The 18,127-nt window shown below is 34.7% G+C and overlaps 1 protein-coding gene across 2 annotated transcripts in view; it reads left to right on the forward strand.

The window, feature by feature from the left end:
• Positions 1-18,127, forward strand: part of RBBP6 (retinoblastoma binding protein 6) — a 41,154-nt gene that overhangs the window by 12,144 nt on the left and 10,883 nt on the right. For both annotated transcript variants that reach the window (XM_011987943.1, XM_011987944.1), the window contains 8 exons: positions 2,539-2,638; positions 5,316-5,352; positions 9,908-9,952; positions 12,013-12,101; positions 12,220-12,316; positions 12,703-12,842; positions 15,949-16,121; positions 18,001-18,104. In XM_011987943.1, the coding sequence (XP_011843333.1) occupies positions 2,539-2,638; positions 5,316-5,352; positions 9,908-9,952; positions 12,013-12,101; positions 12,220-12,316; positions 12,703-12,842; positions 15,949-16,121; positions 18,001-18,104 (785 nt within the window). The remainder of the gene's footprint in view (positions 1-2,538; positions 2,639-5,315; positions 5,353-9,907; positions 9,953-12,012; positions 12,102-12,219; positions 12,317-12,702; positions 12,843-15,948; positions 16,122-18,000; positions 18,105-18,127) is intronic.

An 18,127-nucleotide genomic window follows, 5' to 3' on the forward strand; every position in this document is an offset into this window, starting at 1 on the left:
TTTTTTTTGGGAGACAGATCCTCACTCTGTTGCCCAGGCTAGAGTATAATGGCACAATTTCGGCTCACTGCAGCCTCAACCTACCAGGCTCAGGTGATCCTCCCACCTCAGCCTCCCAAGTAGCTGGAACTACAGCCACACACCACCATGCCCAACTAATTTATTGTATTTTTTTTTTGGTAGAGATGGAGGTTTTGCCATGTTGCCCAGGCTGGTCTCCTGAGCCCAAGTGATCCTTCTGCCTTAGCCTCCCAAAGTGCTGGGATTATAGGCTTGAGCCACTGTGCCTGGCCTAGGACCCTTAAATCTTGATAAGACTAAAATGCTTGGGTCAGAATTCCATGTATTTTAGACAAGAATCCTGCTTGTTTCTAGACTATATTTCAAAATGAATCTCAAGTAATCTTTGTTATATATGAGAAACTTTTCTGCTTTTCTGCACACTGACCCCTAAAAAACAAAACATCCTTCATTCTGAAATTAAAGTGTGAGAGGTTTGGAAGCTGAATATGAAGAGTTTATAAACGACTCTTATTATCTTTCTAACTCTCCATTTCTCAGATTCATGTTGTTTTTCATTTCATCCATGCCTTTCATGTCTGGGGTCAAAAAAACTGCCAAGCACAAAGGGTCTTTTGAAGCCAACAGACTACTTGTTAAGGAGGTATTTTAAATGAAATAACCCCCAAAGTGTCTTTACTTTAATACCCCTAGAAAGATACCTTAAGGGGTAAGAAATCATCATTGTAAATCAGGTATTTAAAAAGTCAGTTAGAACATCTGTTTTGAAGGGCATTGAGGCACCTTTTAGTTTGACACAGTACTGTGCTAATCAAATTAATAGGCTGTCTTGGAAAGCTCTTGTGAGTGCATTGAGTTGTTAGCATATTCAGAAACTTCCTGTCAGGTGTTTGACACTGTTTTGTTTCTAGAATTAACTTTAAAAAAATCTAGTCACCCCATACTCTCAGTTTTTCTGAATCAAAACTTTCTTGGAATTTGGGACTATCATGAACTATCAAAGATAATGATTATAGTCCTACATTGGCATGCCTAAATCTAGGAAATTGCCTACCTCTGATTGAATACCTGTGAGATACCACCTTCTATTTGAAGTATATAGAAAATAACCCTTGCCTGAACAATTTCATTTATAACAAGGAGTACTGTTAGCATTATGACTAAAAATAATTAATATACATTAAAAGCCGGATACGCCTACATATGTGGTAAGCTTAGTAATCGGAAGAACAGAGATAGTCACTTTGTGCAGAGTAACTTTAAGTGAAGCAAGTAAACTTAATGACAATAAAAAGGCCTGGTTGGGTGATTAAAGGAGATGGATACATTTTTGCATCTTCAAGATAATTTTTCTTTTTGGTAATTTTACAGATTCTTTCACCATAGTTAAGGTCCAGTTTCTTAATTTCATTCTTATAAAAGTATTGCAGATAGCCCAAGGAGTATAAAAATAGGATCCATTCATCTCCCTCTTGGTTTTCCCAGAAGGTGACATCACGGTTTATCCAGTGGCTGTAGCCAGTAACCCAGGGATTCCTCTGGCCTAATTCCTCTTTCTCTTTCATCTCCCCAATATTCGGTCCATCAGCAAGCTTTGTCAATCCTACCTGAAAACATTCTGTCTTAATTTCTCTCTGTCACATCCTAACATAGGTCATCATTATCTCTACCTGGATTGTTTAACAGCCTCATTATTAGTTCCCTGGTTTCTATTCTTGTTCTCCTACAAGCAGTCTTTTTTTCTTTAACAAAAAGCAAATAATCACTTTGCTTAAAATCCTTCAGTGTCTACCTGTTGCACTTTAAAACAAAATATAAATCAGTGTATGGTCTATACCTTTCTGTCATTCTTCTCTTTTATTTTCTTAGGCTGTTCAAGCTATTTCGTGTCATTTTCTCACATGCTTTTCTTATCTTCTGCCTGAAATAGTCCTCAACCAGTTTTTTTCCCCCGTATCTGGCTGGGTTCTCAGTCCTTAAGGATCCAGTAGAAGTTCCTCCAAGGGGCTTTCTTGGAATCATCATGCTATCTGAAGTTGTATTCCATTATTCATTCCTTGTTAGAAAACCATTTTCTCTTTATTCATAACATCATAATTTAATTTTTAGTCTATCTTCCTCAGTAATAATTTCTGTGAGTGCAGGGATTGTAATACTCAACTAATGTTTAGGGACTAGGAGAGACAGAATATCTTCATTCTAAATAACAGCTTTTTCTCCGCTCATATGTTCAGCATTTCTGACTAAAGAATGACAGTGTTACTGAGATTTGGAGTTCCACAAAAGTAGAGGTGCCAGAGCCAAGAACCTGCTGATGATATTTGTTGTCCTTTGAAAACAAGCCCTCTTACAGCTTTGGATGTTTGTTCTGACAATATCAGTAATCTAGTTGCAAGGAACTTTTAGTTATTATATTTAAAGTTCATTTCCCATGAAATTTATATTTGAAGTTTTCTAATTCTTGGATACTCACCCAAATCCCCAAATGGAAATTCGATTCTGTCTTTTTATTTACAGAATATACTGATGATAATGCTCTGATTCCTAAGAATTCGTCTGTAATTGTTAGAAGAATTCCTATTGGAGGTGTTAAATCTACAAGCAAGACATATGTTATGTAAGTATCAAATCTCATGTATTTCTCAAAATAGACTTTTTTTTAGTTTGTTTTTTAATTTTGTGAGAGAAAACTATATTTTAGAACTGAACTCATTACTTTAACCTTAATGAATACATTTTCTCAAGACTGTGAGGATAGTGGGTTTCTTTGTTCGTTTGTTTTTTATTTCCTCCCCCAGTTAAATTGACTTAGCCTGTGGTGAGAAGGGCCATTATTAGGAAGAAATTTTTTCTCCATATGGGCAGTATATGCAAAGACAAGAAAGTGATATTCAAATTATTTCTGTGCCTTTCTTTGACTGCTTTTTTTTTTAGCGTGTTCCTTCGGTTTTCTTCACCACAAAAATTTAGTGTCGTAGACATTGGTCCTAAATATTTTGACAGCATCAAGAGTATTCAGCAATGCTAACATTTACTCTTTATCAATAAGGAGCTTTGGCTGAGAGGCATAAAGTATATAGGATTTATAATCATAGGCACTGAAATCAGGCTTAGATTTGACTCCATTTATGCTTCATACCAGTTGTGTGACTTTGGACCTTGGGTAAGTCTCTGTGCCTCAGATTCCTCAAAAATAAAATAGGGATGTGAGTACTTAACCCTAGAGGGTTGTAAGAATTAAATAGTGTCTGGCACATGGTAAATGCACATTACTGGAGTAGGAAGAGAGCAGTCTCACAACTAGTCCAGAGCTGATGGTCACTAACCTGGGGCAGGATTAAAACCTTGTATCCTTAACTTTCTCTGCTTTCTTGCCATTTCAGTAGTGATAGCAGAACTATAATATGTGAAAAGGGCAGCAACTTAGGTTATTTAAAGAGTAGTGATTTTCACTTAGGAGGATTAGGTAGTTTTGTTTGAAATGGAATAAATTGTTTTGAGTCAATGAAAAATTCTAGAATTTGCCAGTGCTAGGAAATGGAAAGTGTTCTTGAAATTAAGGTAAAAATAAAGTCATTTCTTGGAGCTTTACCTCATGTGGGCAAGTATTCTAAGATTTTTCTCATTAGTTTGTTGTAAAGTTATATTCCATATCTTAACACTTAGAAGTCCTTTTGTGCAGTATCTTCTGTAAAGTAACAGCTTTAAAAAGCTGAATACTTTCCTTGTTGTAATTGCCAAGTGAACTTTTAATGGTGTGTGTTCTTATCTTTAAATGATTCTAAGAACTATAGAAGAATTATATTAGGGTTTTTTTTTTTTTTTTTTGCCTGAGAGGGAGTCTCACTCTGTTGCCCAGGCTGGAGTGCAGTGGCACAATCTTGGCTCACTGTAGCCTCCAGGCTCAAGCAATTCTCCTGCCTCAGCCTCCCAAGTAGCCAGGATTACAGGTGTCCACCACCAAACCCAGCTAATTTTTGTGTTTTTAGTAGAGACTGGGTTTCACCATGTTGGCCTGGCTGGTTTCAAACTCCTGACTTCAGGTGATATACCTGCCTTGGCCTCCCAAAGTACTAGGATTACAGGTGTGAGCCACCGCACCCAGCCTAAGAATTACAAATTTATGGGGATAATTAATTCCTACAATCTAGTGTGAAGTTTTACTTTAATTTACCAAGTGCTTTTTAAAAAATGGCAAACATCATTTCTGTAGATTTTTTGATAGAAACTCTTAAGAAAAGAATTACTTGAAGTACATGGCAAAATAAGTTGCCTCTTACACAGAATACTATGTTAATTTACAACATACAGGATTCTGTTTGTAATAAATTTGCCTCATAAAATGCATCTGGTTTTTTTTTTTTTTTTTTGAGCAAATAACTAGAAAATCAAAGCTTAGCTTTTTTTTATCTCAAATTCCAAATTATACACAAACCTAGAAACTCCTGTTAGATGCTAACATTTCTGTATAGCCAAGATACCTTAAACTTGAAGCATTAAAAGGTATATCTAGCAACTCAACTCCTTCCCCTTTCCTGTGTGGATTAAAATAATTTCTTTTGGGGTTTACGTGTATGGTTTTTAAACACGAAATTTCCAGTTCTACACAGCCTTTTGAGTCAGTTCTTCTAACTAAAATATGTGTTTTTCTGGGAATGAGAATTTTTGTTCAGTTTTTTTTTTCTTTTTTTAAGAGATGGGGTTACTATGTTACAGCCCAGGCTAGTCTCAAACTCCTGGGCTTAAGTGATCCTCTCACCTTGGCCTCTTGTTCAATTCTTGATCGTTGTTTCGAGACATTTGAAAAATGAAAATAGGTATCAGCCTGGCCTTCCAGATTGGAAAATTAGTTTTGGGAGCACAGCAATTTCTCAGGGATCCAAATTACAAATGTTAACAACAGTGGTCTTCCTGATGTGTGAAAATTTACCTATTCAGAAACTGGGAAATTATGTAATTTAATTTTTCAGTGTATTAAGAATAAACCACATTTCTAAACCTAAAATCCCCATACTACCTTTCAGAAAACATTTGTTTTAAGTGGCACGGTACACCTATTTTCGAATTCCCTAGTATGGAATTTTTTTCCAAACCACAAATCTGTCTTAAAACTGTTCAGAGGTGGTAAAGATTAATCAGAGTAATTCATTCAGAAATTGGCTGTTGTTAAATATTTATACCAAAGGAAAATTATGTTCCTAAAAATGTATTATTGAAGATAATGTGTTAAAATTTATTAGCACAAAAATTCGTAAATAGCTAATGTTAATTTTGGTTTTTATTTTGTTTTTTAGAAGTCGAACTGAACCAGCGATGGCAACTACAAAAGCAGTATGTAAAAACACAATCTCACACTTTTTCTACACATTGCTTTTACCTTTATAATGTAGCAGTGAAGTAAATCATTTTAGAACTTAATATCCAACTGATCATAGTACATATTGTAAATAAAATGTATTTTGATGACAGCTCAGTTGAATATGGATATATGTGGCATCATTTGCACACTTATTTTGTAGAAATGGGTAATTTGTGCCCGTAACACTGTTTCATATTAAATATGATAGCATTCTCCCTGTATGACACTGTGTTGTACAGTTAATGTATGATCCTTTTTAGATCGTTTAGGTTTTACACTAATGAACATGATGACATGTTCTACATTTGTCTGTCTATAGTTAGTATTTTGTATGTATGTACAGGCTGTTGTGTGCTTTTTGTTTCTTGCAATAAAAAATGTTTGGAGTGTATATTTTGCCATTTTCACGTTGTATCACTTAGTTTTTGTTAGTTTTTTTTTTTCCTGCCTGATTCATGGCTTCCAAAAATGCATTAGCAACATGCAAAGCTTATATTAAAGTTTGATGCTTTCTCCAAGTTCAAACACATCATAGAAAAGAGCTTTCCAGAGACCATTGATGCAGCTTTATTATTTAGTCATGCTTTATTTGGCATTTTGAGCTCCTCCTTTTGTTTACATCTGTACTATAAAGTGATACCTGAAACTGGGGCCCCCTATGAATATATAAATGTCTTAGTGATTTTCAGTTTATATAAATTTATTATATTGTTTTCAAAGTTTAATGAGATCTTCTCCTTCTATCTAGTTAGTGCAGATGTCCAAATTAAAATATTTCCCTCTTTTTCATGAGATACTAAAATGCTGCGTTAATTGTAGGCTGTTGAAAGCTGTAGCTTATCAGAGGTAACTCCCCCTAACCAGGATAACTGGTTTGAAGAAAGTTAAGCTTAATTTTTGTAATCACAGATTAACTTAATTTGTGATATCATTTTAACTTTGAGCTCTTAAGTAAAAAGTAGCAGCATTCCTAAGTTGTGGGGTGAAACATCTGTTTCATAACACAGGTCTATCATAATTGGGTTCTGTAAATGTAATGGTTCTCTAAACATTTTAATACCCAGGCTTGATATTGTACACAATGCAAGATGTCTAAAATCTTCATTTAGAATTCAAGGGTATTGCTTGCTATTTCACATTATATACTTTTTAAATACTATTGCTCTTTGTATATGAGGCATTTCACTAATCTTGGATCATTGGATCTTAAACATGATAAAATAGAATATCTGAACATTGGACTTGTTCTTTAGAGTTATATGGCCTTTAGTTCTTGTGGAACTAAATACAGTGATTCTAAGATCAAAAGTCTTAGTGTTTGGGGCTTTTTTCCTCTTTTTGGATATGGGTTTTTTTTGTTTTTTTTGTTTTTGTTTTTGTTTTTTGTTTTTTGTTTTTTTAAGCATAATGCTGTAAAAACTGTCCAAGCTTATGTTTTGCTGGTGATTGGTTTAAAACTGATTTTTATGTATCCAAATGCTAGCATAAATTAGATTGACTATCCTGGTGACTGTAGTAGTTAATGTAACACATTTTGTATAAAGTACAGTTTATATAGTATTTAAACTAATTCAGATGAAGTTTTATTTCTTGAAAACAGTTATTTCCTTTTTGTTTATTAGCATGTGTATAAACACAAATCACATGTTCATAAATAAAGTTAACATTCTTTTAGCCTTGTGTGTTCCGGCATGTCTGTATTACATTTATAAGAAGCAGTTTATTTAAGCTTATTTAGGTTTCTCTTTTCTTTTCTTTTCTTTTTTTTAATACTTTAAAAGTGGCTTTAATTTTTAGGTAGAATTATTGAAATAGAGATATTAGATACCCTGTTGTCCCCATCATTTATTTGCTTGGGGTGCATTTGCTGGCATTTAGGATGAGAATATATTCATCAAGCATAATTAGTGCCCATCTTAGGAGATTTAGAATCACGTGGATTGTACACATTCACAAAAGCAAAGTAAATAGAGGCGCTAGGCCAAATTTTTCTTACCCTGATTAGTAAAGTGAATATATAGTTTTGGTAATGGAAGCGAACTCTAATCAAGGATGGATGACTGTTTCCATATTCCCCAGTCTTGTTTTTAGTCATCCGTCCATGTTGATACCCCAAAGCTGGATGTTCTTCTTGCTAACTAAATATCAGAGTTGCATTTCATAGGATCCTTTAACTTCAAAAAGCAAGTATAATTAGCATAAAAGATCTTAGATCCTTGCTCCCCAAAGTAAGACCCCTAATTAGGTACAGGGAGGTGGGTTAATTTTAATGTCAACAATCTGCATCAGTCAGTTTTGTGAGGACTTTAAAGTGGCAGATTTTTTTTTTTTTACCATTAGTATCTTACCAAGAGTCACTATTTTTATTGATGTTTAGTAATACAGATTCCTAATCATTTTTAAACCATTCTTTGTCAACAGTTTTTGCTCATTTCTTAACACCTTGCTATATATAGAAAACATTTGTTTGCTCTTCTAAATTTGAGGTAAACTTGACTTTTTTGTGGACTATAAGATATTTAGGGGCAATAGTGATTATTTGGTAAAAAGGTGATTTAAGTGCAGTTGCATATCTAAAACCACTTCAAAGTCAATGAATATATAATACGAAGTTGGCAGAAAGCTTAAAAGCACACAAAAGCCCAGCATAAAAACAAAAAGGATACTGTATCTTAAGTTTTAGGAGTGGGAAGACTTTTTTTTGTTGAGTTTTTTAGTTCCAGTGGTAAGAAAGTTAATATAATTGTTTTCTTTCCAAGGAAATCATCAGTATTTGTATTCTATTCTAGATAGTAATGGGCTATTTTTAAAGGCTGTTTATTTTATTGGTGAGAAATGTAGTATAGATGATGGTTGACAGCAATTTGTCTAGTCCTTGTTACTTAAAATCAAATAATTCCTGGTTGGTATAAAATCTTTAAAATAGATTGAGTAGGTCAGAACTTATTTTAGATAAAAAGAGAGTATATATTATTTAGAGGTTTTTTTCTACTTACCACTTGAGATTAGTTCTTAAAGGAAAAAAATACTTTAAAGCTGGACAAAAATGATAACCCATTGGCAAATTATGTTAAAATGCATTAGGATGTGGGATTAGTGCATCATGAACTCTTTTATAGTCAGTTCCTTAATGTAGAGCAAATAACCTTTTGTCTGAATAAACATCCCAGTAATATCCATCAAACTAACTTTTAAAACCCTAAGATATTTGTGAGATGTGTCTTATATTTAGCCAACATTATTTTTTATTTACATTTATTTACTGTGTGGGCATTGGCTAAGAACTTCATATTGAGACTGGTTACATTTCTCTTTGGGGCTCTTAAGTCATGTTGCTTTTATTTTAAAACTTTTAGTTCTCTGGAATATAGAATACCTGATGAAGACTTTTTTCTTTGATCCAGACATCTTGTTACATTCTCTATTTTAAATGAAGAGTTCTGACCTTACGACATGTTAAATAAGCAACCCACTTACTACATAGGAAGCTGTAGGGAAAGCATATCTTCAGGATTGTTTACTAAAGATTCTTTTAAAAACTAATATTAAAATCATTTCAGAGGATCAAATGAACAAAAATTAGTGTTCAATTTAAAATACATTTTAATTTTTATTTTATTTTTGAAAGAGAAATGTTTTATTCCTCTTTGCACACAACAGTTTATGAAGGTGGCTCTCTCCTGACTCCATACATCTTTTACACAAAGATGCCTCTTCAAATATGCCCAGTTATCTCCCCCACTTCAGTGTTGGAGAATTGGCAGTGAGTGAGTGGAGCAGAATGCTTAAGACTCATTAAAATACATTTTTTAAAGCCCTCTTATATCCTTTATATGTACACTTGCTCTGTGTGATTAAATTAACTTTCTTCAAATAATAGAGTCCATCATAATAAGTGACAGCTCTGTTGGCCTTCTCCACAGGGTGCTTTTGTTTTCCCTTTTTTTGACTTAACATCTTTGCCCTTATAAAGTTGTGGTTTCTTTGACAAGAAGCTATTCTTACTCTCTGTATGAGAGAATAAACAAGCTTCACTCAGACTGAAGTGTATGTTTTCAAAAATTAAAGAAGTAGCAATTATATGGGAGCTGTTATTTATTAAAGCAATTACCTGAGCCCTTAAAGAGCTGTTTGTTTTTACAGTGTTGTATAATGGCCTTGCAGGAAAATTAGATTTCTTATTCTCTCTTCCAGTGTATATTGTCTTGAGTATTGTCACATTCAGAGACCATAGAGAGAAATGGGACTCAACACTCTGAACAGATTTTCTGTGTGATATATTTTTTCCCCATTTTTTCATTTTAATTGAGCCCCTTTTTCCTCCCCTCCAACTGATAGCCTTTGATAACTGTGTGAAATATCTAGAGAAGAATGAAGCAGGCTGAGCTACATTTTCAAGCTTAACATTCTTTAGAAAACTAAGAAAATGCCCAATATTTCAACATTAAGTGTCAATAGGGGCTAAATGATCACTTTAAGATGTTTTCAGTTTGGAACTTGAATGTGTGTTTAATTTTTTGTGAACAGATTGATGACTCTTCCGCGTCTATTTCTCTGGCCCAGCTTACAAAGGTATATATATATTCTTGAAAATATAAGTTTTTTTCTAACATCATATTTTTTTATGTGGAACGGTTTTTTAAGAGGGGTTGGGGGAGGATATATTTTGCAAAAGCATTGTACATATTATTACTATCCTGTAAAGAGTAGTTGCTGTTTTGAGAAGATAGGGGAATACTTTGTCAGCCTCAGCGTATTGGAGTATTGTTCATCTTCAAGACAGAAGAAACACTTGAAGCTACACTTAATTTTTTTTTCCCTCATACGTTTTGTTTAATTATACATTGGAAACTAACAAGGTTCTGGAGGAATTTCCTGGTTTTGGCTATAAATTATGTGGACCTTTTTTAAGCAGCCAAAACAGAAGATTTCCTTTACACGGACGATTGCATGGTTATTTCTTGAATATTTGACTTGATCCCATGAAGGTCAATATTTTAAATGTGATACAGTTGTTTCTTTATGCTATAGACTTGTAGTCTGTCTGCATTAGAAAAAGTTTTGAACAACCTAATTTGTTTGAACACAGACTACATGAATTGTGTAAGTGTGTAAAGCTGTTTGCAGGAATATACCAATGTGTATGTTTGGCAGAGGGGCAAATTGTTACCTCCTGAATCACTGTATATGCAATGTTTTGCGATAAGATTGCTTGCATTTTCTGCTCAACAATGTGTATCTTCTGTTTGGGAAAGCACTAGTGATGGATTACTTTTTAAAGCAATACATTTAGCTTGCAAATTGTGCCTTTAAAAAAAAAAAAAAGTAGGCAGACTTTTGAGGGCCAAGAAGTAAGCTGTCCAGTTTTCCAAAAATCCTTTTTCCCTGCTATCAGAAATGTGAAACCAAATTTAGCAACCAAGATTAATGAAAAGATGGGTTTTCCATTAGTGCTGTCCCTATCTTGTCCTTGGCTTTGTTACGTCCTTTCCCCTAGACTGTATCCCGACAAAATGTCCTAGTAACAAATTGCTTTTTAAGCTCCTGTCTGGGAAAAGTAAGCGTTAAAATTGATTATTCTAAAACCTAAAGTGGACTAAAGCCATCCTATTTTATAATTTTCTAATGCAAAGTGGTTTAGTATAGAGTTAACACTTAGAATTTTATAGTTTACTGTTTTTATTCTTATGTACTGTAAGGACCATATTTGAGTTTTTGGTCTATTCCTACCATTGTTTCTTTGCGGGGAGGAGTTGGGGAGATTTGGGGGATTGGGTTTTTTTTGTTTTGTTTTGTTTCGTTTTTTTAAACTACAGGTATTTGTAAAACAGTGTTTGGGTTCAAACAAATTAGTTGTTAAACATCTGTAATCCAGTTTTCTGTAAATGTTGCTGCTGTTCTAAGCTCTGTTAATGTTAAGCATTCTTTGTATATAAAATTACAATAAAATGTTAAAACTGGTTGCTTGTTTTGTGGATGAATGTAAAGACAAACCCCAATGAATGGCTGATATGAGTGCTAAATGCCTGAAGATTCAACTTACTAGAAATCACTCCCTTAGACCCTGCTTATATCTAGACCTTGTATATCATACCTCAAAGATGAAATTCATAAAACTTACCTGAAGAGTTCAATTTAAAATTATAATGCTCAATGCACATCTTTTGCACTTGATTTGAAACTAACATCACTACCTAAAGAGCCTTCTTCTAATACCTGCTGCATAATATGTTCAGTCATTCTACCCCCATCCCTACCTCCACATTGTAAGTATAAATTATAGTCTTAATGCTCTGACACTTGAATTATTTTTAAAACATCAAGTGTTTCTATTCTAACAATATCAGTCTTTAACTTGTAGAAAATTAGTATGCAAGTCTTAATGTAAGGTACAAACAGGGTCTAAGGTTTGAGTGCCCCCAGAATGACTTTCTTCAGCCTTGCAGACACCCAAACATCATGTAATTACCTAAGGAATTCCCAAGTGCCTCTTCCAGGTTATACGTGTAAATAGCTGTTTTTATGCAAGGTTAGTTAGATACTGCTCTTTACAGGATGAGTGGTGTTGTCTTTGGCTGTGTGGTCTTAAATGTGTTTCTAATGTGTGTGTCAAATAATTACCTGTTAAACAGACTGCCAATCTGGCTGAAGCCAATGCTTCTGAAGAAGATAAAATTAAAGCAATGATGTCGCAATCTGGCCATGAATACGACCCAATCAAGTAAGTTTCATAAATATTTTATACTAATAGGAACTTTTGGGGTGGGTTTTCCCCCCCAATCAAAAGCACTATTTTTGCGAAGTCCTCGTATACATGTAATTTTTTTTCCCCCTTTTAGTTACATGAAGAAACCTCTAGGTCCACCACCTCCATCTTACACGTGTTTCCGTTGTGGTAAACCTGGACATTATATTAAGAATTGCCCAACAAATGGGGTAAGTTCAAAGCAGAAACTATGTCTTACCTTTTTTCCTTTGGAATTGTTTCTTAGCTATCTCATTTTTCTTGGTTAATACTGCCTTCTGTAGACAATGGCAAATGAGCGTGGTCTCTGGAGCCAAATTTGCCAGGCTTCACATCTTGGTTCTGCCACTTAGCTGAGTGAGTTTGGGCAAGTTACTTGATCTCTATAAGCCTGTTTTTTCTTCTCTAAAATGAAGATAAAATAGTACTTACCTCACATCGCAGTTACGAGGATTAAATGAGATCACATATGTAAAGCGCTACAAGTAATATAGTAAGCACTGTATAACATTCGCTAATTTATTAAATAACGGTAACTGCTTTTTCTCTTCCTCCTCTTCCTTTTTCCTCTGAATAGGATAAAAACTTTGAATCTGGTCCTAGGATTAAAAAGAGCACTGGAATTCCCAGAAGTTTCATGATGGAAGTGAAAGATCCTAACATGAAAGGTGCAATGCTTACCAACACTGGAAAATATGCAATACCAACTATAGATGCGTAAGTATGCAAATTAGGTATGACCTTTGGAGACTCCAATCAGTCCCAGGGTATAGTGTTTTAATCTTGGGCTTGTAACTTGGCTACTTGGATTCCTTGAGAACTTTGTATACCAAGGTCATTAGTCTCTACATCTTGCATTTCTGTGAGGCTGCAGTCTGCTCCATTTAAAGCAAATTTAAAATGGATTTGGGGATTTTTGTTATCAGTGAGTGCCACTTCCCTTGTAGTCTTCTAATTTTTTCTTTTTCTGTCATTCCCTGCTTTCTTCCTCATTCACATACATACTCCCACATACTCTTATTATATATGCTACTTGCATTTTTAAGTGAACAAAACAGATTGTAATCATTTTAAGAAACAGGAGGCTTAAGAATAAAAGCTCTGCATGATGTTGAGGCAAATTTAAGTGTCAGGCGTAAATGAAATACTGAAGTAGCTTGAATAAGTTTGGATATGCCATGTGAGTCTTAAGATTCTCAAGTAAGGTTTATTTTATAAACCATTAGTTCTGATAAACTATAGCTCTATAAAACACCTTAATGCCTTTTTTTTTTTTTTTTTGAGACCAAGTCTCACTGTGTCCCCCAGGCTGAAGTGCAGTGGCGCGATCTTGACTCACTGCAAGCTCCGCCTCCAGGTTCACAACATTCTTCTGCCTCAGCCTCCCCAGTAGCTGGGACTACAGGCACCTGCCACCACGCCCAGCTAATTTTTTGTATTTTTTTAGTAGCGGCGGAGTTTCACCGTGTTAGCCAGGATGTGTTAGGAGTTTCACCACATTAGCCTGACCTCATGATCCGCCCGCCTTGGCCTCCCAAAGTGCTGGGATTACAGGCGTGAGCCACCGTGCCCGGCCCTTAATGCCCATTTTTAATGTGTATTCAGATTTATATTATGAACCAGTTTTTAATGAAATGGACAGACATGAAAATTAGTGGCAGGGTTCAACTAGATAACTTCCCATTTTATCTGCTTTTATTAATGTAGTCAGTTACTTTTTGGATTACCTTCAACAGTTGTTAATTCACATACTATACAACACAATATTAAGCGTTCTTTGGACTGTCGTTTTCTAACTTTGTTGAGCATAAGAATCTCCTGCAAAAGTATGTTAAAAGACTGGCCAGGTAGAGTGACCTTGGACAAAAAAAAAAAAAAAAAAATCCTGGTTGCTCTGCCCCCGATTTTGATTTAGAAGTTATGTGATAAGACCCTGATTCTACATTTTTAACAGGTTGTACAGGAGATTGTGAAGTTAGAGGATCCTCAGGGCATCAATTTACAGAATAGGTGTTCATGTTCTCAGTGACAAAAAATATATATATATGTGTGTGTGTATATATATATATATATATAAAAAAAAGAACAGTTTTCCTCGGCTTCATGCTATAAATATTGTTGAAGTGTAGTGTAGTGAGCAGGTGGGGATGATGATGAAAATAGCTATGCCGTAGAATGGTATTGAAAAGATCTTGTGTTTTTGAATATGTACTTTAGTAAATAGTGTTTTCGTTCACAGATAAGAATGTTTTCCTAAACTCCCAACCCTGCTCACTTCCTCAACTTCACCCCCATCTATTTTTTATCAGTCACCATCCTGTGTTTTTGTGGTTCATCATTGAACAGTCTGTTGTTATGCTGTTTCTAATTCAGAGACATTTCATAGATGTTTCCAAACAACTTTAGCTTGAAATTGATTCTTTTTACAGACACAAGAGCAGACCGCTTCATCTATATTATGTAAAATTTTTAAATAAAAATTTGTGTCGGAAAAATTAATATCACCTGTAAACCCTAACTAATAATTAACTTCATTGCTTTTGAATGCTGAAATACAAATGCCCAATTGTGCCAGACACACAGCAAATACTGGGGAAAGATGGGAATCCAAATATTTTAAATGAAACTTTCACCCTCTTCACTAACACCACTGATAAGCAACTCAGACTCTTCTTCTGTTTCTTTTTCTATCCTCTGTTCTCCTCTTTTCTTTTTTTTTTTTTTCTTTTTTCTCTCTTTTGGGCAGTGGGAGACTCCTCTTTCACAAATTGGGAACAATGGGGCATAAGCAAATTGATACTTATTTCTGGAATCGTGGTGATGTCTATGGAGCAACTGCAACACAAATAACACACCTAAGGTACCCTACTCTGTACAGCCGAGATTCTTTCATTTTCAGCATTGAGATAAACACACTCTGTTCCTGAATGAAATAGAAAGGGTTTCTCTAGGGATACCTGTGTTTTGCAAATTTGCCTGATTACAGAGAAGATGGGGGTGTAGAAGCAATGGTGACAAGTCTGAGAATAGCTATTTTTATTTTTTTAATACTATATTTAATGCCCAACATTTCTGCAAAATGCATTTCTACAAAAAACTGGACCTAGAATGTCTAATGAGGTGTTACTTTACAATTTTGTAACACATATTTTGATCATTTAAGTCACTAATGTTTCTTAATTGACTATAAATTGATTAACCTCTCTTAAAATACTAATAAGTAGTTCATGGGTTTTGGTATCTCATTTTATTAATTATTTGTTGGCGATGACATAATATTTCCTTTGAACTATCTTTCCTTAATTGTATAATGTCAGTACTAATTTTAATTTCCCATCTTGTGGCATTTACTCCAATACCTTCACAGGTTTGAGGGACTTTTGGGATATGGAGAAAGGGAGATTTTTGGGGATTTTTAATTTTTATTTTTATTTTTTTCAAGAAACTTGATAGAGTAGGAAAAATTGTGATTATGGTGTTGTCTAAATTCAAGTCTTGTCTTTGTCACTTAAATAGAAGTTTATGGCACAGAACATGTTGCTTTATTTCTGGCCCACAGTTCTTAGAGTTATGGGTTCTAAGATCCTTTTATTGTTTTTATAGCATTTCCTTGCTTCTTTTTGTTATACTTGTTTAGACTTTTGTGTCTTTGTTTAGAGTGAGGTTGTACATAATTACTCCCTTATTTTAGAAGATATGGTGCTTGTCAAAAGTAATTTAGCATTGTGCTGAATTATGTGTTCCGATCATGTAATAGTAGAACATGTAGCATGAATACTCTGCCTTCTTAACAATGGTGAAACACTAAAACCTTCTTTTACAGAGAAGCATATGCAATTGGGAAGAAAGAGAAACCTCCCTTCTTACCAGAGGAGCCATCTTCTTCCTCAGAAGAAGATGATCCTATCCCAGATGAATTGTTGTGTCTCATCTGCAAGGATATTATGACTGATGCTGTTGTGATTCCCTGCTGTGGAAACAGTTACTGTGATGAATGTAAGAAATGCTGAATCTTGGAAGATGTATATTTTAGAATATTTGTATTTACTTGGAATGGCTCTTCCCAACCTCATATATTTTAATAATAAAATTAATAATGTTGATGACAAGTGTTGATCAATGAGCATTTAGTAGTGAGAAGTCTGTTTTTGTTGCTGTATCTTTTTTAAACAATAACCTCTTTGTCCTATTAAATACTAGAACACCTTCTCTACCTTTGTCAGGGTGACTATACTGAGGTGTTTTTCTTAATACAGACTTTGTTTTCTATATGTTTTAAGTGGTATCCAGAATTTTAAAACCTTTTTGGGCCTTAGATAATTCTGGAAGTATTTTTAAGTGGTATCTAAATCCTTTTCCTGGATTGTGAATAGCTTATCCTAATATTTCTAAGTGTATTAAGACCTGCTTCTCACTGTCTCCCAGGTTGGAGTGCAGTGGCGTGATCTCGGCTCACTGCAAGGTCTGCCTCCCAGGTTCATGCCATTCTCCTGCCTCAGCCTCCCAAGTAGCTGGGACTACAGGCGCCCGCCACCACGCCCGGCTAATTTTTTGTATTTTTAGTAGAGTCAGGGTTTCACCATGTTAGCCAGGATGGTCTTGATCTCCTGACCTCGTGAGCCGCCCACCTCGGTCTCCCAAAAGTGCTGGGATTACAGGCTTGAGCCACCGCCCGGCGTCTGTAGACATATTTATTACCCAGCATTTACCATGCAGTTGTGACTTTTTAACTCACTTATATTAGCACTTAGTTTTTTCCTGCCTCTTATCCTAAGTTTGTGCCTTCTTACACAGAATAAATCAGTGTTAACCCGAAAATTTGCTCAAGCCTGCTCTGGCCTTTTTCATTTTTAAAGGTAGTTTTGAAATATATAGTCCTCATACACATGGTTCTGCATCTGCAGATTCAACCAACCACAGATCATAAATATTTGGGGGGAAGGAAACAGTAAAAACTAATATAATAGTAAAGACTAATACAGATTTTAAAATAAGAGAATTAGTTACATAATATTTATATTGCAGCAGGTATTACAAGCAATCTAGAAATTATTTAAAGTATACTGGAGGATGTACATAGTAGTTACATGCAAATACTATGCCTTTGGGGCAGTTGAGGGACTTGGAACATCTACAGATTTTGTTATCTTCAGAGGGTCCTGGTTTGGATACCTGTAAATCTGTATTTTTTGACCTCTTCAGTGAAGACCAAAATCAAGAAGAGGTTGCTAAAGACTTGTTTCAGAGTATATCTTAGATTTAACAAACCACTTGATATTACTGGAGTTTTACTACATTGAAGCATAATCTTCATATCGGTAATTTAGTGTTGCTGCCATGTACTGTGCTGTAGATCTCTCATTTCCTTGCTAGAATAAAAACCCCAACTTAGCCATGTAAAATTTTTGCCTTTCTAGACTATCTCATACTTCTCTTTTGTTTTCTGCAATATTCCAGTTACTAGCTAAACAAAGAGTGCTTTTGCTGGCAATTCAGACATTAGTTTAAATGTGTCCTTTAAAAAAAAAAAAAGATGAGGTGGGGGATCCTTTCTATTTTGCCCCAGGCTGACCTTGAATTTTTGGGCTCAAGTGATTCTCCTGTCTCAGCCTCTCCAGGAGCTGGGATGACAGGCACATGCCAGTACACCCAGCTATGACTTCTCTTTTTAGAGTAGCATAGGTCATACAGAAAAGAGCAGAGGGGTACTTAACATGGGAGATTTTACTTAAGTTTCTTAATCTAAGAAATGATTAGCACAACATGCTTGGAAAACAGTAATGTAACTGAACAAATGTGGACCATCCTTTTAATTCATTTTGTAAACACTGAGTTCCTACTATGCTTTTATTAATATTTGAAATCTTACACATAGGTATAAGAACAGCACTCCTGGAGTCAGATGAGCATACATGTCCAACGTGTCATCAAAATGATGTTTCTCCTGATGCTTTAATTGCCAATAAATTTTTACGACAGGTAAATCTTTGTATCCATTTTAT

The sequence above is a fragment of the Mandrillus leucophaeus genome, unplaced genomic scaffold, assembly GCF_000951045.1.
Source record: "Mandrillus leucophaeus isolate KB7577 unplaced genomic scaffold, Mleu.le_1.0 Scaffold32, whole genome shotgun sequence".
In the NCBI taxonomy this organism is placed as follows: Eukaryota; Metazoa; Chordata; class Mammalia; order Primates; family Cercopithecidae; genus Mandrillus; species Mandrillus leucophaeus.